Source organism: Chiloscyllium plagiosum, unplaced genomic scaffold, assembly GCF_037043375.1.
Source record: "Chiloscyllium plagiosum isolate Xiang-an unplaced genomic scaffold, Cpla_swu_hap1 HiC_scaffold_5, whole genome shotgun sequence".
NCBI lineage: Eukaryota > Metazoa > Chordata > Chondrichthyes > Orectolobiformes > Hemiscylliidae > Chiloscyllium > Chiloscyllium plagiosum.
In genome coordinates this window covers 49,266,832-49,294,530 of record NW_028270143.1, presented here as the reverse complement: position 1 = coordinate 49,294,530, position 27,699 = coordinate 49,266,832, and the positions used below count along the sequence as shown (strand labels likewise).

The 27,699-nt window shown below is 38.4% G+C and overlaps 1 protein-coding gene across 3 annotated transcripts in view; it reads left to right on the top strand.

Annotated features, from left to right (window-relative positions):
• Window positions 1-25,966, top strand: part of vps50 (VPS50 EARP/GARPII complex subunit) — a 186,019-nt gene extending 160,053 nt beyond the window's left edge. For all 3 annotated transcript variants that reach the window (XM_087987151.1, XM_043689946.2, XM_043689947.2), the window contains 6 exons: window positions 15,807-15,955; window positions 18,243-18,339; window positions 18,508-18,666; window positions 21,732-21,853; window positions 24,742-24,931; window positions 25,177-25,966. In XM_087987151.1, the coding sequence (XP_087843277.1) occupies window positions 15,807-15,955; window positions 18,243-18,339; window positions 18,508-18,666; window positions 21,732-21,853; window positions 24,742-24,931; window positions 25,177-25,296 (837 nt within the window). In that variant the 3' untranslated portion in view covers window positions 25,297-25,966. The remainder of the gene's footprint in view (window positions 1-15,806; window positions 15,956-18,242; window positions 18,340-18,507; window positions 18,667-21,731; window positions 21,854-24,741; window positions 24,932-25,176) is intronic.
• The last annotated feature ends 1,733 nt before the right edge of the window (window positions 25,967-27,699 follow it).

Sequence of the window (27,699 nt, the reverse complement as noted above, 5' to 3'; positions counted from 1 at the left end):
ACGTGTGAACTTTAAAGCACTTCTTTAAAAAACACGATCATTTATACCGTTATAGCATTCCACTGTTATGCCCTTCAACTATCCTTTCTAATCGTCCCTCTTCCATGTACTACTTCAACCCCAAGTGAAGAATTAACTAATAAATGTTATCTTTCCAAAATGCATAGATACCCACTTTCCTTAACTATTTATATGTCACAGTGTGGTTCTTTTGAATGCTATGATTGCAAACCCAAGTTACATTCTCTGGTTTTATGGCTACCTCCTCTGAAATCTGATTTGTTGCTTTCATCACTTACAATCAGTTAATTTTTGGGACTTCGTCATATCTGGTGCTTTTCATTGCCCAGCCAGTCTGCAACTAATATTTGCCATCAGAATCTACTTGCTCACATCTGGCTTTCCGTGTTACTTCGGCTTTATAAACATCAACCGAATGTTTAATGTTCGTGATCAATAGACAATTTTCACAGGTTTTAGTTCATTAATTAAGTTTAACTTTCTCCTTCCTGAGCACCTCAGAAAATGTCTCAAAATGCCTGTCTTGTTTACACCTTGCGGCTGTACAGGACATTGGTTAGACCACTTGTGGAATATTGTGTGCAATTTTGGTCTGCCTCTTATAGGAAGGATGTTGTGAAATTTGAAAGGGTTCAGAAAAGAGTTACAAGGATGTTGCTAGGATTGGAGGGTTTGAGCTATAAGTAGAACATAGAATAATACAGCGCAGAACAGGCCCTTTAGCCCTCGATGTTGCACCAACCTGTGAACTAATCTAAGCCCATCCTCCTACACTATCCCATCATCATCCATGTACTTATCCAAGGATTGTTTAAATCTCCCTAATGTGGTTGAGTTAACTACATTGGCAGGCAGGGCATTCCACACCCTCACCACTCTGAGTAAAGAAGCTGCCTCTGACATCTATCTTAAATCTATCACCCCTCAATTTGTAGTTATGCCCCCTCATACAAGCTGACATCATCATCCTAGGAAAAAGACTTTCATTGTCTACACTATCTAATCCTCTGATCATTTTGTATGTCTCTATCAAATCCCCTCTTAGCTGCCTTCTTTCCAATGAAAACAGACCCAAGTCTCTCAGCCTTTCCTCATAAGACCTTCCCTTCAGACCAGGCAACATCCTGGTAAATCTCCTCTGCACCTTTTCCAATGCTTCCACATCTTTCCTGTAATGGGGCAACTAGAACTGTACACAATATTGCAAGTGCGGCCACATTAGCAGTTTGTATAATTGCAGTATGACATTACAACTCAGGAACTCAATCCCTCTACCAATGAAACCTAACACACCGTATGCCTTCTTAACAGCATTATCAACTTGGGTGGATCTATGTACATGGACTCCAACATCCCTCTGCACATCCACACTACCAAGAATCTTTCCGTTGATCCAACGTTCTGCCTTCCTGTTCTTCCCAAAGTGAATCACTTCACATTTAGCTGCATTGAACTCCATTTGCCACCTCTCAACTCAATTCTGCAGTTTATCCAAGTCCCCCTGCAACCTGCAATGTTGTTCCACACTGTCCATTACTCCACCGACTTTAGTGTCATCTGCAAACTTACTTACCCATCCATCTATGCCTGCGTCTAAGTTATTTTAATAAATGACAAACAGCAGTGGTCCCAAAACAGATCCTTGTGGCAAACCACTAGTAACCGGACTCCAGGCTGAATATTTTCCATCAACCACCACTCTCTGTCTCCTTATTGAAAGTCAGTTTCTAATCCAAACTGCTAAATCATCCTCAATCCCAGCCAGCGGCTGAATAGGCTTGGGGCTGTTTTCCCTGGAGGAGAGAGCTCTATAAAATCATGAGGGGCATGGATAGGGTAAATAGATAAGCTCTTTTCCCTGGGGTGGGGGAATCCAGAGGTAGAGGGCATAGGAAAAATTTCAAAGGGACCTAAGGAGCAATTTTTTCATGCAGAGTGGTCCGTGTATGGAATGATCTGCCAGAGGAAGTGGTGGAGGCTAGTATAATGACAACATTTGAAAGGCATCTGGATGGGTATATTAATAGGAAGGGTTTAGAGGGATATGATGCTGGCAACGGAACTAGATTAATTTAGGATATCTGGTTGGCCTGGACAAGTTGTACCAAAGGATTTGTTTCCGAGCTATACATCTCTATGACTCTATGAATTTCACCAGCGGCGGCACCAAAATTGGAATATACAAATTGCTGTTTAGAAGGAAATTTGGCATTATGCTAGAATATCTTTGGCTATTTTTTGCTGATCATATGAAATCTCAAGGACATCTGGTTGCAAGCCACTGCTTTTGACGATAACATGAATTTATATAACACCCTTAATTTAGTAAGTCGTCCCAATTTGCTTCACAGGAGTGTAATCAGTTAAAATTAAAGAGCATAATGAGACATATAGCCACATAAGCGTACGAAGGAGAGAGGGATAGAGGTGCAAAGTGTTTTAAACAGTGAATTCCATCGATAATTGACAGTATACCTGCTTATGCTCATAGTTTTTGTGTTCAGTGTGACGTCACATGCCTTTTTGAAAATGATGTATTTAGGTGACTATTCCAAATGATTTTCCGACCACCTTGAAAGAAAACACTCTCAGACCCAACCAAAACCCATCTATTTTAATATCCAAATCAGAAATGACTTTTATGCTTAATACACCATTAGCACAGCCTGAGTTGGTAAACACAGGAAGTTCTGCTAATAGGAAGAAGACATTTCAGAGGAACATAGACATACTGAAAGGATGAGCAAAAATGTAGCTGGTCAGTTTAATAAAATTTTCAAGTCTGAAGTTGATAGTTTGTTAAATAAGGACATTAATTGAAAGAAACACGATGAATGGAATTCTGATTTAAGGGAATAGCTGTAATTGGTCAAATGGTAAATTAGGCTTGAGGACTTCAATAGTGAAAACTGAAAATGCTGTAAATGATCAAGTCAGGCAGCAGCTTTGGAGAGATGAAGTTCAGTGACTCGAAATCAGGACCTTTCGGTATAAAACCATTAATCTTAAATGTTAAAGTTGTTTCTCCACAGAAATTGCCTGACCCGTTAAATATTTCCAGTATCTTATATCTAAATTACAGGTGTTCAATTCTCAAGATTCTTCATATTTCCAGCATTTGCAGTATTTGGCTTTTGTGTTATGAAGTTCAGTGTTCCGCTTAAAAGAGCAGGTGAAATAGAAAACAGCAGGAATGGAGCAAGAGGTCAGTGGATAATTCTGCCAGGCAGTTATTGGTTTATGTAACTACTTTGTTTCACCTCATTTGATATAAAAGTACTGTGCTGAAATTCTAGAAATGCACAGCAGATTAATTCGTACATAGTTAATGAGGGAGTGTTAAAGGACATTAACAAAAAAAAAGGGAAAAATATCTTGTTGATCTTTTATTGTTCTGGAAAACCATGATTTCTGAATATCCTGACAACCAATAAGTATAAAAGAGCCCAGTTTGTCAAAATAAGTCACGTTTCCTAGTTTTGAGTTTAATGCTGTGTCCACACACTAGGATGGTTAATTGATGCTGCCCTGACTGTTGAAAAGCACTGACTTGATAAAAATGGATCTTCTGACATCAGCTGTAATTCTGAAAACAAACTAAGATTTTAGCTTATAATACAAGGTAAAATGTTGTAAATTGTGTTTTCACTCAGTTTTGTGTGTGGCTTAAGTATTCTGCAAATCCTCAGCATTGTAAAGATTTTCTTTACTTTTTTTTAAATTTGTGCTTGGATCACTGCACCCTCTGGTCCTTTTTTGCTTTGCAGCCAGTTCTAAGATAGAAGATTCACTAGGATGATCCCTGGTATGGAAGGATTGTTTTTTGAGTAAAAGTTAAACAGATTGGGATTCTGCTCATTGGAATTTAGAAGAATGAGAGGTGATCTCATTGAAACGTATAGAATTCTTAAGGGGATTGAAAGGGTAAATGCTGAGAGGATGTTTGCCCTCATGGAAGGTCTAGGACTGGAGGGCATAGTCTCAGATTTAAGGGATGACAGTTGAAGACTAAAATGAGGAGGAATTTCTTCTCTGAAGGTTGAGAGTCTTTGGAACTCTTTTTCCTACAGAGAGCTGCCAGGGCAGTGTCCTCGTGTATTGTTACAGCTGAGCTAGATTCTTGATCAGTAGGCAATCAAGGGTTGTGGAGAACAGAGCAGAACAGTAAAAATAAGGGTTTTCGGACTAGCCATGATCATCGTGAATGACAGAGCAGATCCGAGAGGTTGAATGGCTTATGGTCTTATGGTTTGTAAGTTATGTTCATTCAGTTCTCAATAAGTCCAAACATCTGAATTTAGTTCATGTGCAAATATAGCTTTCATTACATATAATGGCTTAAACTTCTTGTATAGTAATTTATGTTCCAGTTGTTCAGTCTACTAGATATTATATTTGACTAAATGAGTACTACAGTAGATTACCTGATTTGTAGGAAGACCATCGATTTATCCATCACTACTTATTCGGAACAACAAAATTAACTTTTCCTCCAATCCACCACATAAGTTCTGTAGCTAAACGAGGAGAGAGAGAATTTTAAAGGGGTCCCCGATATACAAACATCTGACTTATGAATGCTGATACTTAATGAATGTGATCTGATATAGGAGTATAATTTTTAAAGTCCCAACATATGAACATTTTCTATAATTATGAATGGCTATATTGTCCTGCATGGTGTTCCAACCTGCGTACAAACCAGCTTTCAAACGGACTTGAGAATGGAAGCCATTCAGAACCCAGGGACTGTCTATATATGATCCGTCGCCATCAGATTAGAACAATCTTAAGCAATGATGTAACTTGTAGAAATAGCAGTGGATGATGTGCAACATCACCTCTAACATTATTATGCTGTCTTCAGATAACTGCATGGAACACCATTTTTTCCAGACATCAATCTATTCCTCGTAACCTGAAGTCCAACTTTGTATTAAGAAAGTTTCAATAATCCAGATAATTTGAATTAAAATTGTAGATAGTGTGCAAAATGAGAATTTGATGTAGTGAAAAGATTTGAAATATCAGTTCATTTTAATGATTCAGTTTTATGAATTATATTTGGATATAAATAAATAATGCTTAAGTGTTGATATCTAACAAAAGGCATGATATTTCGGGGCATTGTATTAACATTTTATGTAATATTTCAATTTTATTCATATCTAGATCATTACTGCTTAAGTGTCACAAATGTTTATAACTTTCAAACTATTTTTCCTCCATTGTATCTCACAAATTTGGTTTGTTGCGATTACATTTTAGCCAAAAGCTTAAATGTCCACAAAAGTCTTGAATGTTCAGCATTGTGACTTCCAAAAGGCCTTTGATAAGGTGCCACACGGGAGGCTGCTGAGCAAGGTGAGGGCCCATGGTGTTCGAGGTGAGCTACTGGTATGGATTGAGGATTGGCTGTCTGACAGAAGGCAGAGAGTTGGGATAAAAGGTTCTTTTTCGGGTTGGCAGCCGGTGACAAGCGGTGTTGGGGCCACAGCTGTTCACATTATATATTAATAATCTGGATGCAGGGACTGGGGGCATTCTAGCGAAGTTTGCCGATGATACAAAGTTAGGTGGACAGGCATGTAGTACTGAGGAAGTGGGGAGGCTGCAGAAGGATCTAGACAGTTTGGAAGAGTGGTCCAGGAAATGCCTGATGGAATTCAATGTGAGCAAATGCGAGGTCTTGCACTTTGGAAAAAAGAATAGAAGCATGGACTACTTTCTAAACGGTGAGAAAATTCGTAAAGCCAAAGTACAGAGGGATCTGGGAGTGCTAGTTGAGGATTCTCTAAGGGTAAACATGCAGGTTGAGTCCGTGATTAAGAAAGCGAATGCAATGCTGTCAATTATCTCAAGAGGGTTGGAATATAAAAGCACCGTTGTGCTACTGAGACTTTATAAAGCTCTGGTTAGGCCCCATTTGGAATACTGTGTCCAGTTTTGGTCCCTCAGGAAGGACATACTGGCATTGGAGCGTGTCCAGCGGAGATTCACATGGATGATCCCTGGAATGGTAGGTCTAACATATGAGGAACGGCTGAGGATCCTGGGATTGTATTCATTGGAGTTTAGAAGATTAAGGGGAGATCTAATAGAAACTTACAAGATAATACATGGCTTGGAGAGGGTGGACGCTAGGAAATTGTTTCCGTTGGGCGAGGAGACTAGGACCCTCAGAATTAGAGGGGGTAAATTCAGAACAGAAATGCGGAGACATTTCTTCAGCCAGAGAGTGGTGGGCCTGTGGAATTCATTGCTGCAGAGTGCAGTGGAGGCTGGGACATGAAATGTCTTCAAGGCAGAAATTGATAAATTCTTGATGTCACAAGCAATTAAGGGCAATGGGGAGAATGCGGGTAAGTGGAGTTGAAATGCCCATCAGCCATGATTGAATGGCGGAGTGGACTCAATGGGCCGATTGGCTTTACTTCCGCTCCTATGTCTTATGGTCTTATGTGACTATTTTGTTCTTTGTATGTCAGGCAGTTCTGTGAAACACATATATTCCATATATTTACCATTAGATGGAGCATTTTCAGCTCCAAAAATGAGAGGAACCTCATGACTAAACCCACAGTGTCATGGATCAGATACTTTGAGGGAAATTTGTTTTGTCCTGACTTTTTTACAACCATAGCCACAGTAGTTCTGTTAGTATTATAACAAAAAATTAATATATACAGAATGGTGTCATAATGGTGAAGACTTTAACTTTTTAGCATGGACAAATCAAATTGGCAAAAGTGATCTGCAAGATGAGTTTGTAGTTTGTTTGTTTTTGTGGCAGTTTCCTGGTAAAATATGATGTGTAAATATCTCCGGATCAACTTATTTTTGACACATTTTTGTACATCGATGAAGGTTTACTTAGTAATCACATATGAAAAAATACTTTGGGGACAAAAGTGACCAAAAATTGAGCTCCATATTAAATTTGAGAATAGTGTGACAAGCTTCCAAACAAGAATCTTAAAGTCAATTAAGTAGTAATGAAGAGAGAACAGGACCAGCTGAGTGAGTAAATAGGTTAAAAGAAATGGCAGTAAATAAACAACAGAAAACATTGAAAAAATGTTTTGATGATTATTGTTCCATTAAAAATCAAAAGCATAGTAGGAAAGATATGTCGAAGAATGAATAGCATTAGATTAAGAACAGGTATTTAATGTTATAATCGATAATAAGACAAAGGATGAATAGAATTTTAGAAATCAGCAAATGGCAAAAATATGATGAGAAAGCAGCATAGAATAAGTGTAAATTAGTTGAAAAAGGTTATGAGGGCTTTCTCAAATGTAAAAACTAGAATGTAGCTGAAGTAAATGTTGATCAATTAGAAGCAATTTGAAATAAAAAAAGGCAGAGGTATAAAAAGTATTTTGTTTGTCTTCTATAGAAAAACACAAAACATATCTGAGTAGAGCAACCAAGGGACAGTTAAGACTGAGTGTAATCAGAGTTGGAAGTTCATCCTGCACTCTAATTACCTCTGTTAACTGCTGCAAATGTAAGTAGGAAGCAATATCAATGATGATGACGCAACCCCATGAAAGTAAATATAGAGTCATAGAGAGATGCAGCACGGAAACAGATACTTCGGTCCAACTCGCCCATGCTGACCAAATATCCTAAATAAATTAGTCCCATTTGCCAGCATTTGGCCCATATCCCTCTCAAACCTTCCTTTTCATATACCCATTCAGATGTCTTTTTAATGTTGTAATTGTACCAGCCTCCACCACTTCCTCTGGCAGCTCATTCCATACACGCACCACCCTCTGAATGAAAAAGTCTCTTTTAAACCTTGCCCTTCTCACCTTAAACCTATGTCCTCTGGTTTTGGAATCCCCCACCCTGGGGAAAAGACCTTGTCTATTTATCCTATCCATGCCCCTCATGATTTTATAAACTCTATAGTCACGTCACAGCCTTCGACCCTCCAGGAAAACTGCCCCCGCCCATTCAACTTCTCCCTGTAGCTCAAACCCTTCAACCCTGGCAACATCCTTCTGAATCTTTTCTGAACCCTTTCAAGTTTCACAACATCCTTCCTATAGGGGGGAGACCAGACTTGCATGCAGTATTCCAATAGTGGCCTAACCAATGTCCTATACAGCTGCAACATGACCTCACAACTCCTATACTCAATATGATGAAGAGTAACATTCAACACATTGGAAAAATCCCTGTACGTCCTGTCCAATAAAAGCATTGAGCAATCTGGTCAATTATTGTCCGAATTGTTCACTTTCAATCATTAGCAAATGGTGGAAGGTGTCATTGGCAGTTTTGTTGAGCAAGAGTTATTCGGCACAAATGTTCAGTTTGAGTTTCCCAGTGCCACTGGACTCCAGACCATATTACAGGCTTGAACCAAACCTGAATAAATAGCTGCATTTCAGACGTGAACTGATAGTGACGGCCTTTATTTTTAAGATAGCATTTGGCTGAATGTGGCTTCAAGGAGCCCTTGGGAAGTAGTGAGAAACTTTCACTATGTGGTCATACACAGCACAAAGAAAGATGGCTATGTTAATTGGGATACTCACCATCTCAACCCCATAACGATCGTGGTGGTAAGATGACAGTGGGTGGGAGATCACATGTGACTATCAGAATAGTAGAAGGTGAACAAGATTGATCTGAATTTTGTTTTTAATCAGGCAATTCCTATGTTCCATGAGTTAACAATTCAGAGAGCAAAAGAACTATCTTTGTCTCTTGATTTCACATTAAGCATTTCATACTAAGCCTGGTAGGAATCTCTCAGCAGCTACCCTGTACTCCCACCCCACAGTTCCAATCAACGTCTTTGTAATTCTTCACATTACACTTTTAAAGTATTCCAATGTTCTCCCTCCTTTCTGCATATTGAAGCTACCTTGTTTGTTAACCAAGAGCTAGCTATATCCTAAATTGGGTCAATATTTAGCAGATTACAGAACTGATCTGACTATGTACAGTGTACAATTTCTTGAGTGTATTCTCTTATTTTAAAAAAAATTGGCTTAAACTTTTGAAATCTTTCCTCATTCACCTCCTTCACGCTTGGTGTCGTTACTGCCCCGCATTATTCAAAATTGTTCATCTTGGATTCTGTGTCCTGCATTATCCATCCTTCACTGGTGGATTCATTGGCATGCCATTTTCACAGACAAAAAACTTGGGCATCATTGTGTGCCACAAAATGCTCAATCATCTAGTCTAGATTAATCTCATAATTTATATCCACTTCAAGCTCAGTATTTATACAGCTGTTTAAAGGCTGTGGATCGAAAGCATTAACTGCTTTTCCTGGAATCATCTTGCAACGATCAACTATTTTATATATAAAGGGAGAGAAAATGTGTTTCATTCTCAAAATGTTACGCTAATACTCAAGATGCAAGTATTCACTATCAAAATTAAGAAACTTTCATCTAAATTACCTAGCATTTTAAAAAAACTTGAATTTAGCATCTACACATCCCAAGTATGTAAAACTTAGCTGCTAGGTTGGGATGATCAAGCTCTAAGGTCACCTCATTAAGAGACATGCTTGGGCAGTGCAGGAAGGCATTAGTTAGTTTCAGCAGAGAACTCTGCAGGAGACAATCAAACTTGGTTCTTTGCAAACAGAGGAGGAGCTAAGTGAAGGTCAGGTCAGAGTGGGCTCAAAACTGTGACATTCAACTTAGCACAATCTGTGCATTTCTCTTCTGTATAGTCATCCTGCTTTTAAAACCATTGAGAACAAATAAAGCTTGGTCTTTTTATCTGCATAAATGCTTTATTATGGAAAAAATACTAATTTAATTAATGGAGCTGAACTCATTCAGCAAATTAATGCTTGCAACAGTTTGTTTAATAGGGTCCCATGTTGACACAGCAGGAATTTAAAAACAAGGAACCTGTTATTTGACTAACAAGCAAATAACTGGAACCATATGTAATTGAGCTCAAATAGACAGTCAAATTATTGTTTGCTATATAATTGGTACTCTGCTTCTCTGCTGAATTAAACAACACTAAATATTTTTGTTCTGCAGGTTTATATCAGCCAGATTAACCATTGACACCTTTCTTGCATACTTGAAATTAGCGTTGGTCAAAGATCAAGTATTTAGTTGAGATCTATTGCTTTAGTTTGAATTTTAAAATATTTAAAACAAATCTTGAACATAAAATTCTTCATGTAGAAAACTTTTAACTGCCATAGACAGTTAAAGTCTTTTTTCCTAGGATGATGACGTCAGCTTGTACGAGGGGGCATAACTACAAATTGAGGGGTGATAGATTTAAGACAAATTTCAAAGGCAGGTTCTTTCCTCAGAGAGTGGTAAGGGCGTGGAATGCCCTGCCTGCCAATGTAGCTAACTCAGCCACATTAGGGAGATTTAAACAATCCTTGGATAAGCACATGGATGATGATGATGATGATGGGATAGTGTAGGGGGGCGAGCTGAGAATAGTTCATGAGTCGGCGCAACATCGAGGACCGAAGGGTCTGTTCTGCGCTGTATTGTTCTATGTTCTATAAATGTCACTGGTATGACATTGAGCCACTGGCTATTGGCATTCATTAGTTTATTGTAAAATGGTCCATGCTTAATTTTAAATTGTGGGGAGAGAAATATTATGAATATATTACGTGTTTTTAACAATACCTCCAAAAATTTGGTTGTCAACCTGGTTTAGTGGTAAGGTTGCTTATTCGACCAGAAATTGAACACACCAGTTTGGAACTTTAACATACTGCTGGCTGTTAGGAAGTACACTATTTCAGAGCAGGTACTAACCAACAATCCATCTGTCTGCTTGGTTGGATGGATGTGAAAGATCCTGTGACATTCAAAGATGAACAGGCAATTTACATAATATGCTTGGTAACAGTCGTGCCTCAACTGGCATCATTAAGACTGATTAGCTGCTCCATGTGGGACATTGCTGTTGAAATTTCCATCAAAGTTATATGAACTGACATAATAACAGTTATTATTCAACAAAAGTAAATCACTGGTTGTATAGCAGTTGGGGATGCCCTGTAAACATGAAAAGTGCAACGTTTCTAATTTTATAGTGACATTGATTGTTCACATTAGTCAAGAAAAATATGTCACCTTTGGGGCATAAAATATCCAGGCCAATGCATAAAAAGGGTTAGGTTATAGAAAATTGCTTTCTGATGGTGCCCAATCCTCCTCATTTGATATTTATAGCTTCTGCTGATGCTATTCCTGGAATCTGGATCAGATGGCCTGCTATACACCAGTAAGAACCAGATCATCTAAATAATGGAATGGATTTGATATCTTCGAAAACTGCTGATCCTCATGAATTATCTCCAGCATCTGCATAGTTACTTCATTCTGCTGCTTTAAAAATAGAATGCACGAACAGATCACCTTGAGGTAGTTGTGGCATTGAGTCAGAAAATATGGCAACTTTGCAGCAAAAAGCTCTTATTATGTAGAGAATAATGTGGGTGTGGGGGTCGGGTAAGGAAAGCTTTAGTAGGAATTGCTAATTAGTATAACATTTCAATGCCCCCCCCCCCCCCACCCCCCATGCACAATGCTTAGGTTAACGTTGCAGGGCTTTGATGAAGAGTCATGTAGACTCTAAACATTAGCTTGCTTTCTCTCCATGGATACTGCCTGGCCCACTATGTTCTGCAGCATTTGTTTTCAGTACAGATTCCAGCATCTCCAGTAATTTGCTCATTCAATGTATGCAATGTTGGTGGTTAATGAAACAAGGTCTTGCTCTTGTCTCCCTACATTGCTTCCATTTCAAATTGTTAATAAAATAGCACTGCAATTTTTTCACAGCAGGTTAATACATTTCCTGGGCATGCAGTAGAATATGTTGTTTACGTTCATTACATTTCTGATAAACCAAGATACTGCAGATGAAAGAAATTTGAAGTAATAGCAGAAAATGTGAGGCATATTTTTGCAGTTCTGGAAGAACCTGTGGCAAGAGAGAGCTAAACATTCTGATTGTGTGCGTGTGTGTGTCTCTGTCTGTCTGGCTCTCCCTCCCTCCACCTCTCTTTCCCTATTTCTCCAACCTTCCCCCCCACCCCCAACACCACCACAGATGCTACCAGACCTGTGGAGTATTTCCAGCATTTTATGTTTTCACTTCCTTCAACTTGGGACCTGCAAACTTTGACAAATTCTGCTTCAGCTCTAACTGCTGTATGTCTGGGTTAAATGTCATTCACAAGAAAACGTTATCTGTCCAATTGCACCCAATGAATTACCTGTGAAGGCTTCATTCTGCACAGTCTCAAAGTTAATCCTGAAAGGCACTTGGTTTGATGGACTGCTTGTAGAAGAGACAATATGGGCTCTTGGATCTGCAGCCAGTAGGTGAGGCCCCCACCTGAGCGGAATTCCGCCCCTTATGTGATTCAGTGTCCAATTTCATTTGATAACACTTGTAAAGCACATATATATCTGTGTGCCTATATTTATGTGTATGTGCATTATAAGTACCATGTCTGTATATATACGCACCATTTAGCGTAGTTTCATTTAAAATAATATCGTTGTTATAGTACAAAGGAGACCTTTCAACCCACTGACTGTAGTGCAATCAATTCAATGTCATTCCCATTCTGTAGCCCTGCAAGTTTATTTCTATTCACTTTTTAATATGCTTGGATATGCCTAGAGAATGTCCTCCTTAAATTGTTCAGAAATTGTGTTTGACAGTTTTGTACCAGTAAATGAACATTGCTGTCAAAGAAGAGGGCTGCTGTTGAAGTGTTTTCCCTTTTCTTTAGACTAACTATAGATGTAGCTGACAGGTGGTATTTGTTCACCATTAAATCACTGTCGCTATTTGAACAACCACAGAAATGAAACAGTTGGACATTTTAGGATTGTACAGTTGTACAGCATGACTTGTATTTAAAAAATACAAACACATTCTTCTGGTTGGCTGAAATGCTGAGATTTGGAAATATGTCCGTACCATTTGCAGGATTTCTCTAGCACTCAATAGGAAATAATAACATTTGACTTTGTTCTTTCTTTTAAAAGAAGATATTTACTCTCTTGCTGCCCCACCACCAAACGCACGATAATTCATGGTGTACAGTCCACATTAACTTAGTGTTCATCATTATTAATTCCCAGTATTATTGATAAGCCATAAGTAGAGAAAAACGTGCTCCAAGCATAGCTGTTAACAAGCGAAGGCTGTGCACATTAGCACATTATTCTGGAATTGTGCTTAATCAACTCTATTTTCACTTACTGTATTCTTGCTACTCTTTTTTTTCTGGAGACGTATTTTCCAGTGGGATCAGATCTGTTTTTTGATCATAGTTTCAGGAACTGGTTTATGTATTCAAATTTCTGTTCAAGTTAGCACTATTTCATCTTGCATTCAGTGTTTCAGATTTCCTACTTTTGGCAGTGCAGCTTTACAGCACAGTTTGTAATTGAAAATTATGTACATCTGCTTCTGCTTATTTTGGAATGGAGACATTCAAAAATATCTTCACATATTTTTGTGGCGCATTGCAAGCATGCAGTAGGAAATAATAGCATTTGATTATTTTTCTATTTTTAATCAAATTCTTTGTCCTTAAATTCTTCACTGTGGTCACCTTAGTAAATTAATTTGTCAATGTTATGGCCTCTTAACTTGACAATAAATATAGGAAGACAGGAAATACCACCTTCCATATTATTTTAAACTGTGAGATCAGCAAGAGGCCTTTAAATGATCAGCATAATCACAATATCAACTATTATTCTCATGGAAGAAAAAAAACTGGTAAATATGAGAAGCAAATTAACTTCATAGCGCCTTCTCTGAATATTCTTAAGTAAGGTGCATTAATGCCATTGCAGAAATATGCTCCTTAATAACTTCATATTTAGATGGTCTGCCAAAATTTCCTGTCAGCTTGACTGTGGACAGTCACTTCAGCAGTGATTGTTTTTCCCTTACAGCATTCTTTTAGACATCTACAGTGAGTACTAATAAACTTTGAATGCATTTTCACTGGCCTGTCTAATATAACAGAACAGACACTGCCCAAAAATTACCTGCCACCCTGTTAACTTCAGAACCCTAGCCAACATTATCCTCAATAGATCCAGTGAGCAACTGAAATGCCCATCTTGTGCCATCCAAATTGGGATCCTTCAACATACATTGGGAAGACAGAAGTTATTCTGTTTGGTTGACGGCACAAATTCCATTTCCCAGATACCCACTTCATCCCTTCTTATGGCAACTAACACACTAAATAAGATTGTTCATAACATTCTTAACATATTTGAGTGTGAGATGAACATCCAAAAACACATTCATGCATCAGTTAAATTGCCTGTATGTATCCCCCCTGTAGTTTTGCCTGATTTTGCCTTGGTTCACCTGATACTTTCCTCCATTTCTTTATTATCTTTACCCTTTGCATAATCTGAATTTCTTTGTGCCATAACTCTCCCCAAGTTCTGTTGACCCATCACATTTGTGTATATTACAGGTGAGCAGTGCATCAAGCTAAAATTCTCTTCAAGGAATTCCCAATGCCTCTCTGGCCTCGCCTGTCCCTACCTCTGTAACCTCAAGCACTCCCACAACCCTCTGAAATCTCCACACATGCTGAGAGGTTATTTTCCCTTGCAAGTAAGTCTAGTATCATGAAGCATAATCTCAGAATAAGTGGTCATCCATTTAAGACAGAGGTGAGGGGAAATTTCTACTCTCAAAATGAAGTGAATCTGTGGGATTCTTTAGTCCATAGAGCTGTAGAGGTTGTGTTGTTAATGATATTCAAGGCAAAGAGATTTTTAATTAGGGGATTGCGGATCACAGGGAAAAGGCAGTAAACTACTTTTGAGGTTTATCAGATCAGCCATGATCTCATTGAAGGGTGGAGCAGGCTCAGTGGTCTATGGCATATCTTGCTGTAAACGAAAAAACAAATGGGATTAAATCATGCAAATTATACGAAATGGGTGAGTAGTTTAGGTACACCTCATTGAAATGTACACAGAGTACTCAAACTGTTGTTTGTAATTTCTCTCTTGCATATGTGCACATACTTTACTATTGTCAGCATTTCTACAATTGTCAGATACCTTGCATTATTGTGCAGTGAGACCACACAATTCTCGGATGCTTGTTTGAACAATGGTTACCCTGGATACCTTTAGGTAATGTGGGAAACTTGCAAAATGCATCAAAAAACCTTAATAAACGATGTACACCAACAGCGCTTAACACTCACTGTCTTAATTTCACAATGAATTCAAGGTTATTCTCATATCCTCTACCTCTATCAAAATTCAATCAGTCTAGAATTTGTAGACTGAATTTTCCCACAAACCTATCACCTGCCCTATAGCTAAGTTGCTGTTGGCTGTTGTCTAATGTAAATCATTCTCACCCTCACCTTCAAATTCTTCCATGATGATGCTTCATTGCATCAAGTGAATAATCATAGGTCTCTGGCTTTTCCTGCTAATGCACCATCAAGAAAGTACAGCTTGTTCTTGTTCTACTACTGACTTACTATACTTTGCTTTCTAGGATTATCAAAATCTCAAAAGAACTGTATCCTGTTAACATTGTTTCAAAAACGTGCAAAAGTTGTTCTCAGTATTGTCCTGGTCCACCTGCCCTTGTACTGATACTCATCCTAAATCTTTCTCTGTTTTTTTCATTGTCAATTTATTTACTTGCCCAGAGCTCTGACCATTATTTTTTCATGCAATAAACTAGTAGATGAATATGTTGTATTTATCACATGCAATTTGATCTTTTTGTAGGAGGCACCACCTGAAACCGCTGGTCCTTTAACAGCAACAGAAGAGAGGAAAGAAAAGGTTCCAAGCCCACACCTCAGCCATCTCGTTGTTTTAAATTCTGCTGAAACACTATACGGTCTTGCAGAAAGGGTCGTTGCTACAGAATCTTTGTAAGTTCCTGGGCAAATTTTGATGGAGGGTTAAAAGCACCATTTTTATTTTCTTTGTAAGAGAGGTTTTGAAAGTCCAACAATATAGAAGCTATTTACCATCAAAAGGGGTTCATATGGAATCATAGAGCACTTACCACAGACAGGTCAATTGGTCCATTATCTAGTCTGCCTGTTATTTTCCGCTCATGAACCATATAATTTAATTCCTTTCATGCTCATTGCTAATGTACTTCACTGTGCCTCTTTTACAAATAGTTCAGGTAAAAAACACTTTGATTCAGCAAGACTTTGTGGCAGAAATACATATATTAAGAAAGGTGCTTTCAAGATTATTTCTAATCATCCTTTGGTTTAATTTTTTAATGAGTAGTGAAAAAAAACAATTACGTATTCTAACATTTTGTAAATAACCATCAAATGAAATATAAATCTTAGCTGGAGATTTGATATTAAAGCAGTGATGAACATCTAATGGTTAAGCATTTTAGATTACATTACATTACTTACAGTGTGGAAACAGGCCCTTCGGCTCAACAAGTCCACACCGACCCGCCGAAGCGCAACCCACCCAGACCCATTCCCCTACATTTACCCCTTCACCTAACACCACGGACAATTTAGCATGGCCAATTCACCTAACCTGAACATTTTTGGATTGTGGGAGGAAACCGGAGCACCTGGAGGAAACCTACGCAGATACAAGGAGAATGTGCAAACTTCACACACAGTCGCCTGAGGCGGGAATTGAACCCGGGTCTCTGGCGCTGTGAGGCAACAGTGCTAACCACTGTGCCGCCCACACCATGCCGCCTTAAACGATTAAAGGAATCCTACTTTTGGGAATTTCCTGCTTAATCCTTTCTATCTAATTAGTTTATTTAGTTTTTGATCATCACTGAATTTCTCCTTTTATGGTTTGAAATCCATTTTCTGAGCAGGTACCTACAGAGATTCAGATTTAGATGGCAACAGTGGATTCGGCTCATCCACTCCATCTACTTTTCTTTGTTTTTTGGCATTTTTTTAGTTTATTTTTCTACTTACTTTCTGGAGAGAAAACTTGATCATGGTGGCAGCGACAGCATCACAACTTCTAGAGGTCCAGAATGTGGCAGCGGCTGGGGCCCTAGATCAGAACTTTGACAGTTGGAGATCGAGCCCAACGCGTGAAGAATGCGCCCAGCGCGGTGGTTAGGGAAGTCCCCCCCCCCCCCCCCCCCCAGCATCTGCAGTGATGGTGAGAGCAGGCAGGCGATGGTTTCCTGGAGAATGGGCCAAAGTAGAGGAGATCATGCCCTTGTAGGGAGTGCGAGCTTAGCATTTAGAAAGACTTGAATTTTTATCTTGGTTTTGTTTTCTGCTTAATATTAAGAAGGACTGTCATGTTTAACTTTTAAGTTTGTTTCTTTATTTTTCTACTTTGTACCTACGATTGTATTCCTAGGTACCTTTGTGCCTAGGTTCGTGCTGGGAATGGCGACATTGTATGCTTTTCACTGTATTCCTGTACTTCTGTACCTGAGTACATGTGACAGTAAATTCTAATTCTAATTCTACATGAACATTTTTTGTAAGTTTACAAGATTTGCTGGTAGTCTAATGGATGAGATGTAAAGGCTGTGTAAATAATTTAGCTGAGGCATTAGACAGCCATTTTCATTCAGTCATCAACTGGATTCTTCCCAATCCTTATCTCTTCCATTCAGAAGTATCTTTGACGAGGTATGAATCTCTTGGACTTTGACTATGTAAAAAATTGTATAACGTTGTCAGATGTATCTGATTGAGAATTGATGAAAGCAGTCAACTAAAGATATTTATTGCAAAACTTGGATTTAAAATCAGTGATTCGGTTTTAAGATGGAGGACTGTAACCAAACCAGCACGACTAGATTATTTGCCCCTTTTAATCCATTCTTATCAAACCTCCTGACCATCCTTATGAAATCTGTTCCTTTCTTGGATTGAGTAGAATTAATGATTTGCTTTGAGAATAAATGTGAAGGTGAATTCACCGTTTGAAGTTGTATTTTATAGATGCACCTCTTCAGAGTTCTCAGATAGAAATGCCTCTTCCATAGTTCCTTGTAATGTTCCAGATGACAGCTGACACGATACCTTCTCAGTGTATTTGGAGATAGCTTGTACTGCAGATGCTGCTGCTCCCCTGCTCCTCTGATGCTGCTGGACCTGCTGTGCTGTTTCTATCTCCACAGTTTTATCAACTTTCCTCAAAGCTTTCAACAATTGCTTAATGAATAACTGGACTTATTTCTTTTCTCAGGGTATTTCTAGCTGATCAATTTGAATGTTTGCAGCCGCATCTTGATGCCATGATGCCCTCAGCCAAGAAGCCTTTTTTGCAGCAGTTTTATTCACAGGTCAGGACTCAAGGTTTCTAACTTAATAAGCGCACTACAGTTGTGATGTAGAGAAGAATTTTGCTAATCTTAAAATGCCTATTTCTGCTGAAATAAGATCTCATCCAGTTGTTGGTTGGTTTGTTATATTTGGCCATTTTTCTTCCCTTCTGCTCTGACATCAAATAGACTGTGTCAACTGCAAGTGAGCTGCGCAAACCAATTTACTGGATTGTGGCTGCCAAAGCCATTGATTATGAACAGATGCTGCATCTTATGGCTAATGTTAAATGGGATATCAAAGAAATTATGTCACAGCACAACGTATATATTGATACTCTTCTTAAGGTAAGTGAAAACATGAAAATTATTGTAATGGCAAATTCTTACAATATATTAATCAGACAGATATTTAAATTACTATGCAGTATTACAGGAATGTTTCTGGAACTCCTGCTTTGCCTTTTCAGTTAATGCAGTACAGTTGAATAGTTTTGAGTTGCTTATTAATGAGAGACATAGTATTTGTTCGCTTGCTTTGATCTTAAATAATAAAATCTGTGCAATTTATACTAGAATGTATTTATTAATTAATGGCTAGATATACCTTGTGAATTAATTTCAACTGTATGTTAAATAAATAACACTGAAAATGAGTTTTAAATCAAGCATCATGAGGTTTTTTTAAAAAATTGGATAACTAGCTCAGTATCCTCTTGCTTTCCTTCATGCAAGGTAACCAGGTAGTCTAATTTACTACTGACTGTGGATTGAAACAAATTACATTGTATAATTATTCATCTCCATTTCCATAATCTTTTCAATTTATTTATGCAGTTAATTAAATAATGTAATTTTTAAAAAAAATTACATTTATTCCTTTTCCCAACTACTCATTTGAGGATTAATTTTTTACTAGTCTCTTTAATCCTGTAACCGCACCCCCCCCCCCCGTCCCCGTCCCCCCCCCCCCGTCCCTGTGCATTCCTGTAGAATACCTTTTCATATCTGTTTAAGTTGAATGCAATATTTTTGTAGTATATGCTGGTTTTCAATCATTCCAAAGTAGAATATTTTACTGTAGTGTAGTGATGTGATTGCATCAAACTCACTATAGCCTGAATCTTCTGACTGCCATAATCACTATCAGTTTGCTGCTACTTTCTCACCCGGGGTCGGCACTGTGTTTTTGGGCCCAATTTGTTAACTGTGTAGGTTTAACTTCAATCCCACTGAATCCTCACAGTGTAAGAGCATTAGGAGAAGTCAAACCATGCCTCCTTTTTACAGCACTAACTACCTTATTCCTGTAAGTGAAGCATTTAAATGTTCCAAAGCTTCATTGAAAAACTACGGAGAGATGGGAGTGCCTTATGGTAATAAACTGACAACCAAATGTTGAGGGGTCTGGAGCTTGTAAGTGGATGAGGGGATGGATTGTATTGGTGGGAGTGGGAAGGTCAGGTCAGATCAAGGGGTATTAGATTAGAGCAGGTAAGGGTGGGTAAGTAGTCAGTCGTGGTGAGGACCATACAGTTGTTGGTTTTATAGTTGGGAGATAGAGCAGGTTTCAATCTCTCAGATCTTTGCTGAGTAACTATCCAGGTGAATGAGTTAGAGCTCATGAAAGTCTCCAACTGTAACTCAACTCTGACTGGAGACTTTATTACAGAATTCAGGCTGACACAAAATTATCCGTAAGTTTAAACTTTCAGATAAATTTCACAGTCGCCAATGTAACAAATTCAGAACTTTTCAATTAGCTAATAGGCAACTTTCAGCATAAGTTACTGCAAAAAAGATCTTTATAAATTAATTATAATAAACAATGTACAGAAATCTGGCACTGTATCTCCAGTGGGACTTGGTCTGGAAATTAGACTGATACCTGTATACACCAGATCTGTTTAATTTTGAAGTTCCAATGTTAGAGAATGGTGGAATTTCTGTTTAATGCTATCGGTCCAGTTTCAGAGGGCAGGAACACTCTTCAAAGGTCAAGAGACCACACTGGGGACCTAGCTGGACTTTTGAAATCATAACCTGAGAAATGGGAGTAAGAGCAGACCATTTGGCCTTGTGAACCTGCTCGTCAGGTACCTCAGAACTTGACTTAACTCCACTTCTCTGGCTGCTCCCATAATCGTTCACTTTCTACATTAATCAAAGATCTGTCTAACTCAAGTTTGAAAATATTCAGTGATACAACCTCCATTCAAAGGCAAATATTTAATTCAGGAAAATAGCTTAGTCTGTTTTACCAAGAGGACGACTGATACACCTATGTTACGATTTGTAGGCTCTTTACAAGCACTTCTTCCCAGATCCGTAACTATTTCTTCCCAAACTATTTATTTGAAATAATCAAATCCCCAATACCCAGAAGTCCTAAAACTGTCCAAACGAAGATTACAAATATTTGTTTTAAATGTAAGGCAAGGCACATTATTGATTCTTGATCTTTCTGCGAACATTGAGATTTACCAAATCATCCAATACCTATCCTCTGTTGTCTGACTCAATTACATTGTTGCACAATGTTCTGCTTTTACCTTCCACGTGTAGCATCTCTACCAACCTTTCCATTCTTGCTCTTTCTATGAAAGGACTTGCAAAATTTCATTCTTGTCACTCGTTTCATGAAATAATCCACTGACATGGGGTCAATTTACATTTGTTCCACACATATGACAGCAGACACCAAAGCCTACATTCCCAATACTTTCTATTTTGATACTTTCCACTTTTTCTATCCATCCTTGAATCAGCCAATATTACTACCAGATGAACATTTGAAAACTCCTGTCACAACTCTATATTTTGTTACTAGGTTGATCATAATTGTAATTTCCTTCTCAATCCCAAGAATGAGCTTGCAAATCCATTTCCTTTATATTGGTAAGATCACAACTGTTGCAGTATCTACCTGTAACTGAAATCTTTATCACTATATTATTTCCTAGTCTCTCGGCACCATAAATTTAAACTCTTAAACCTGTGTCCTTCAAGGTGGTCCTTATCTGTGGTTGTTTCACCCCTCCCTCCAACCCACTTTCCAAGCTCTCTGTTCCATTGAACCTGACTCTTGTGTCCTTTGCCTCACCAATGGTAGCCATACATTCAATTACCACTCAAGGAGGGCAATTCTCCACCTGTCCACTCTCTTGTCCTTCTGAAAGATCCTGTTTAATCACCAAGCTTTCCCTCATATCTCTGCTTATAGCTTTGCACCCCTGCGTACTGCGGCTCCCCCCCCACCTCATCACCACTGTACCCAGCTCCCCTTTGGACCACTTTCAAGTGCTTTGTGATATCTTACTGCACTAAACGTTGGATAATATATAAGTTAATAAGGTGTGTATAATTTTAGTCTAGGATATGTTTATGATTGCGATTGTTATCTGTCACTGCAGGAGTTTGAACAGTTCAACAAGAAGCTATCTGAGGTTTCCAAACGAGTGCGTATACCACTGCAGGTCTCTAATGTCCTCTGGGAGCATTGTATTCGGCTGGCGAACAGAACCATTGTCGAAGGGTAAGCTGTCCTTTATTAAACACATTTCTGAAATTCAAAGTTACAAAATGGCATGCATGACTGACATCAACAATGTCTAGGTAAAAACCTTCATCCGCCATGACCAGGGCCTCCAAAACCTCCGTTTTGTTTTCTCCCAACGTCCCCAACAGTACCCTTCCACCGACACACTCATTCGTTTGGCTGAACTGGTCCTCACCCTTAACAATTTCTCCTTTGAATCCTCCCACTTCCACCAGACCAAAGGGGTAGCCATGGGCACACGTATGGGCCCCAGCTATGCCTGTCTCTTTGTTGGTTACGTAGAACAGTCGATCTTCCGTAATTACACCGGCACCACTCCCCACCTCTTCCTCCGCTACATTGATGACTGCATTGGCGCCAGCTCGTGCTCCCGCGAGGAGGTTGAGCAATTCATCAACTTCACCAACACATTCCACCCTGACCTTAAATTTGCCTGGACCATCTATGACACTTCCCTCCCCTTCCTGGACCTCTCCATCTCCATCTCCATTAATGACAACCGACTTGACACTGACGTGGTTAAAGATGCCCTTCAACGCATCGCGTCCACATCCCGCACCTCTGCCCTCAGACCCCACCCCTCCAACCGTAACAAGGACAGAACACCCCTGGTGCTCACCTTCCACCCTACCAACCTTCGCGTAAACCAAATCATCCGCCGACATTTCCGCCACCTCCAAAAAGACCCCACCACCAGGGATATATTTCCCTCCCCACCCCTTTCTGCCTTCCGCAAAGACCGTTCCCTCCGTGACTACCTGGTTAGGTCCACACCCCCCTACAACTCACTCTCCCATCCTGGCACCTTCCCCTGCCACCGCAGGAATTGTAAAACCTGTGCCCACACCTCCTCCCTCACCTCCATCCAAGGCCCTAAAGGAGCCTTCCACATCCATCAAAGTTTTACCTGCACATCCACCAATATCATTTATTGTATCTAATCCAGAATCAACAATGTCGAGACAAAGGTGACGGGAACCTTTGCAGAAATCAGAGCTAATGAGTTTAAGTCTATTAATTTTGTATTTTGTGAATGCACGTTTACTTGAACTTTATAGTACTTACAAGAGGTATTTTTTGTGGACTACAAGTCAGTAATCAGTAATCATTCATCAGAATAATGGATATTGGGATCAGTTGCGGCTCATTATCTTAAAGGATAATTTTGAGTCCATACTATCAAAACCAGCACAAAATAGAAATTGTTATACGCACACTGCTATTTCTCAACCAATAAAAAGAAGAATCAGAATATTTGTTTTGCTTGAATGTCCAATTAGTGCTGATGAGAGGTGAGTCCTGATATCCGTGTAAGCTTGGATTATCCGAATAACACGTTCAGTGGAGTTGGCTGATAGTACATGTAAATATATAGCTCTATATATCTGTGGTAGTAAGCCAAATTCAAATCTCACTAACAAACCCCAATTCAGATTCAAATTTATACATTATTCAGTGCTTTAACACGGTTTAGTCAACTTTATGATACTGGTTTGAATTCAAACTGAATTTACTGGATGAGAGAGACCTCTAAGTAAATCATTTGAATAGTGTTTGACTCATTGATAAAAAAATGTAAAATAACAGAATAGATATGCCCTTAAACTTCAGAAAAAAAGGTACTTGAATTTTATATAGCGTGGAGATCCCAGATAGCTAATGAGTACTTTTGAAATGCTTTTTTTAATGTATTTACTTCTTGATTACTTCATATGAAGCTATTAAAGTCTGATACACAAAGAGTTTATAATTGTAACATATTTATAGGAAGTTCATTAAAACTATTAGTAATTTGCAGTTGCTTTGAGAGAATTGAATTATGTTCATTATTATCACAGAAACAACTAACATTCATTGGTTAGGTAGCATTGTGGTCTCAGTAGCTACAATATGATGTTCAAGGTGGTGATGTCCAGTGAGTAGAACAGGCTTGTGGAAAGTCTTTGGTAAATTCTTTCATTTATTGGGTGAAATTCCATCCCTCTATCTGCTTCTGTACCACCTCAAATGCCTTCAACGTAGTTATCAGCTTTGTTCCTTTCACCCGTAGTCATCTTAGCCTTTGCACCCATATTTTTGTATATCAGTGTGAAGCAATTTGGTAACATTGTATAGTTAAATCTGAAGAGATTAATCAATTTTATTGAAAATGTTGCATTATTTCATTGATCAATTCGCATAGAGAAATGGATTATTCCTATTTAATGTATTTACAACCATGAGTTACTAAATCACAATGTATTAATACACATAGCTAAGGATGTTGCCATATCTGTCTGTCATTGTGGAAACATGATGTGGAGGAGCTGGTGTTGGACTGGGGTGAACAAAGTTAAAAATCACGCAACACCAGGTTATAGTCCAACCTGCTGGACTAAAGCCTGGTGTTGTGAGATTTTTAACATTGTGGGAACAAGCAATTTTGAATATTCAAGAATAGTTATTCCTGTGAAATAAGTCCTCTACGATCACTTTCTTTGCTTAAGATCAAACTCACTTGCCAGGGAAAATATTTTAAAACAAGGAAATTCCTTGAAGGTAATTCGCACTTGCATTCCAGTAATAAGTATGACTAATAATACCCAACAATTCATTAATATTTTGCAGTGCATGTCCACCAAGTTGCAATTTGTTTTGAAGAATTGTGCACAATTTGGTGTGCCAATTAAATTTTAATATCGGACTAGAAGATTATATCAACTTGGCATTAGAGAATATTTTCAAATAATCCTTTCTAATGAAGGCTGAGGTGCGAGCAAAATTTAGACTTTGCTGCAAGTCATAATTGAACAATTCAACATTTTCATAATTTCTGTGAGTTATATTTAGAGTTGTCATTTTCTTCCTTCCCTTTCCACTATTAGTTACGCAAATGCAAAAAAATGTAGTAATGAGGGGCGTGCTTTGATGCAACTGGACTTTCAACAGTTTCTAATGAAGTTGGAGAAGCTGACAGACATCAGGCCAATTCCGGATAAAGAATTTGTAGAAACCTACATTAAAGCCTATTATTTGACTGAAAATGACATGGAAAGATGGATTAAAGAACACAGGGTAAGAAGGGAACAAGGCTGAAGTTTTTCTTGAACAACTGCAAAAATATTTTTGCAGCTGCAAAGTTTTAGATGTTAAACATGAATAATTTCACAGCCTATAAAACCGTTATGCTTCTGTTAAAATTTTAAATATCGACCGACAACTTTTATGTAAGCGTACTTTATTTTCTGTTTACACAAATTTGTTTTGCAAAGTTGACTGACTCTTTCCATTCTAACATCTGACCTGTTTTCTTTGTGCAGGAATATTCAACCAAGCAGCTAACCAACCTAGTGAATGTTTGTTTGGGCTCGCATATAAATAAAAAAGCACGGCAGAAGCTGATGGCAGCTATTGATGAAACTGACAGGCCTAAAAGATAGCCCTTACCACTTGTTGTGCTCACTGTTGTTCAAGCTGGCACAGGGATAAATAAATCCACTCTAAATAAATAAATAAATAATGGCTTTTTGTGTTACACGCATTTATGATGCATGTTACTTGTTTTCTGATCAAAAAAGCAATGTTACATGATGAACTGGGAACTGCTGCTTTAGTGTCTAATGTGTGTTAACATTTAGCTTCATTCCTTTCTTGTTTGATATGCCCAATCCTCCTAGTAATCCTGTTTTTAGAATCTAAATGAAAGCGATTCAAAATGTTCTGCTTATTCTTGGTGGGAGCAGGCTATAATTTTTTTATCTGTTGAAATATGGGTTGTAAGGATTATATATTGTAACAGAAGGAAACTCTATCTTAGTAGTGTTACTAAGTGTGAAGTACTCTATGTATTGAAGCAAATGTTAACGAAATTGATTTTACACTCATTTTTCAATATGTAAAAGAGTAAATATTAATAAATGAGGGCTACTTATGCTTCATACAGAACTATTGTAAGTAAAGAAACACAAGTTAAATTCTGTACATCCTCGTTTGATTTGTTCTGATATTAGAATTTGAAAGCTAAGTTGTTCCTTGTTAAAAGTGTATCATGGATTGGTATCTCAACAATAAAAAAGCTCAAACTGGGAGAATTTTTATACCCTACAACAACTTGTGTTGAATCAGTCATAATGTTACTTGGAGATTGTGTGTGTGGACAGCAAAATTTGATTTTTCATGACAATTTTCATGAAATGGATATTACCAGCTTCTTTAAAATAATAAAATCATTGTAAAATAAGTCATCATTCAGAGACTTCCACTGTGTTATCACTAGGTTTGCTGTGTGACAGTAAACTTAATCCACCACCTTGTTGCTGCACATTATTTGATGAACCCCACCCTTTTAATAGTCTCACTTTTTTCCATGACCATTAAGGTATATATTCCTTGTATGTATTTTTTCAATTTTCCAGTAGTTTTTGTTGTGTTTTCAGGTGTGTATAGTTCTGCAACTGAGACTGGTTTCATAATGGGCAGAGGGTGAAAATGAGTCTCCATGGGTGCTGTGCTAATGAGAAGCATCTATTTGAAAGTCTGATTTTGGGGCTAATTTTTAATTATCTTAAGAAATAGAAGCAGGAGTTGGCTATTCAGCTCATCGAGCCTGCTGCAGCATTCAGTAATGTCCTGGCTTATCTAATTGTGGCCTGACCTTCACTTTACTGGCTAACCATCAACTGTTGACTTGTTTGTAGATGAAAAGTCTGTAAGTCTCTGCTGCTCTCTGTGGTAACTCCTTCCAAAGACTCATGGACCTCTGAGAGAAGGAATTCTTTTTCGTGTCTGTCTTAAGCAGAATGCCCCTTATTTATTACTTAAACATGCATTGGGGGGGTTAAAGACTTCAAGGGAAGTATTCTCACTATACCACAAATCCTGTAATCCCACAGCATTCTTGTGAATCTTTTCTGCGTCCTTTCAAGTTTAATAGGATCTTTCCCGTTGCAGGGAGACCAGAATTGAACACACTAATGTCCTGTACAGCTGCAACGTGACATCCCAACTCCTATACTCAATGCTCTGACCAATAAAGGCAAGCGTGCCAAATGCCATCTTCACCACCCTGTTTACCTGCAACTCCACTTTTGCAGAACTATACACCTGCACCCCCAGGTCTCTATTCAGCAACACTCCTTTGGCCTACCATCGGCTGTATAAATCCTGCCCTGGGTTGCATGACTAAATTGCAATGCTTCACATTTATCTGAATCAAACTACCTCGGCCACTCCTTGGCACATTGGCCCATCTCATCTGCTAATGTTTTCTGGTTGTCGCTCTCTGTATCAATTTTATATTTGTAGTCCTTATTTTGAATCAACCCACATGCTATAATACCTATTCATCATAATTTGATATAATGCTGCTATGGTTTGATACATATTTCTATGTATCTCTGGGTATTGGATGCTCACATATAGTCTTTGAGGATGCTTTCTTTTTACCGGAATACTACCCTTGAGCATCCCTAATTTGTTTTTATCCTCTGGTATGAATCGCTCACTCCTCAAGTCTTATATATTTACATATTACTGAATGCAGCTCGCTAGCATTGTGTCGAAGGCCTTCTCTATTACATGTAGGTGTTTTCACTTATTTTGCCCTGCTCCACTATGTCAGAGCAACATTACTTGCACATTCCATTATATCAGATCTTGTGAATAAGGACTAGGGACTTGTTCATCACTTGCCCTGCACTCTTATGGTTTTTTTTCCCCCTGTTTATGGTTTTTTGTCAGTGGGAAGTCGTAGTTATTAGTAATTTAGAGTAATAATTTGTAGGGGTTGCCTTATTTAATTTAATTGTTTATCTGTAGCCAGAATCTAGTACCTGTAATAAATA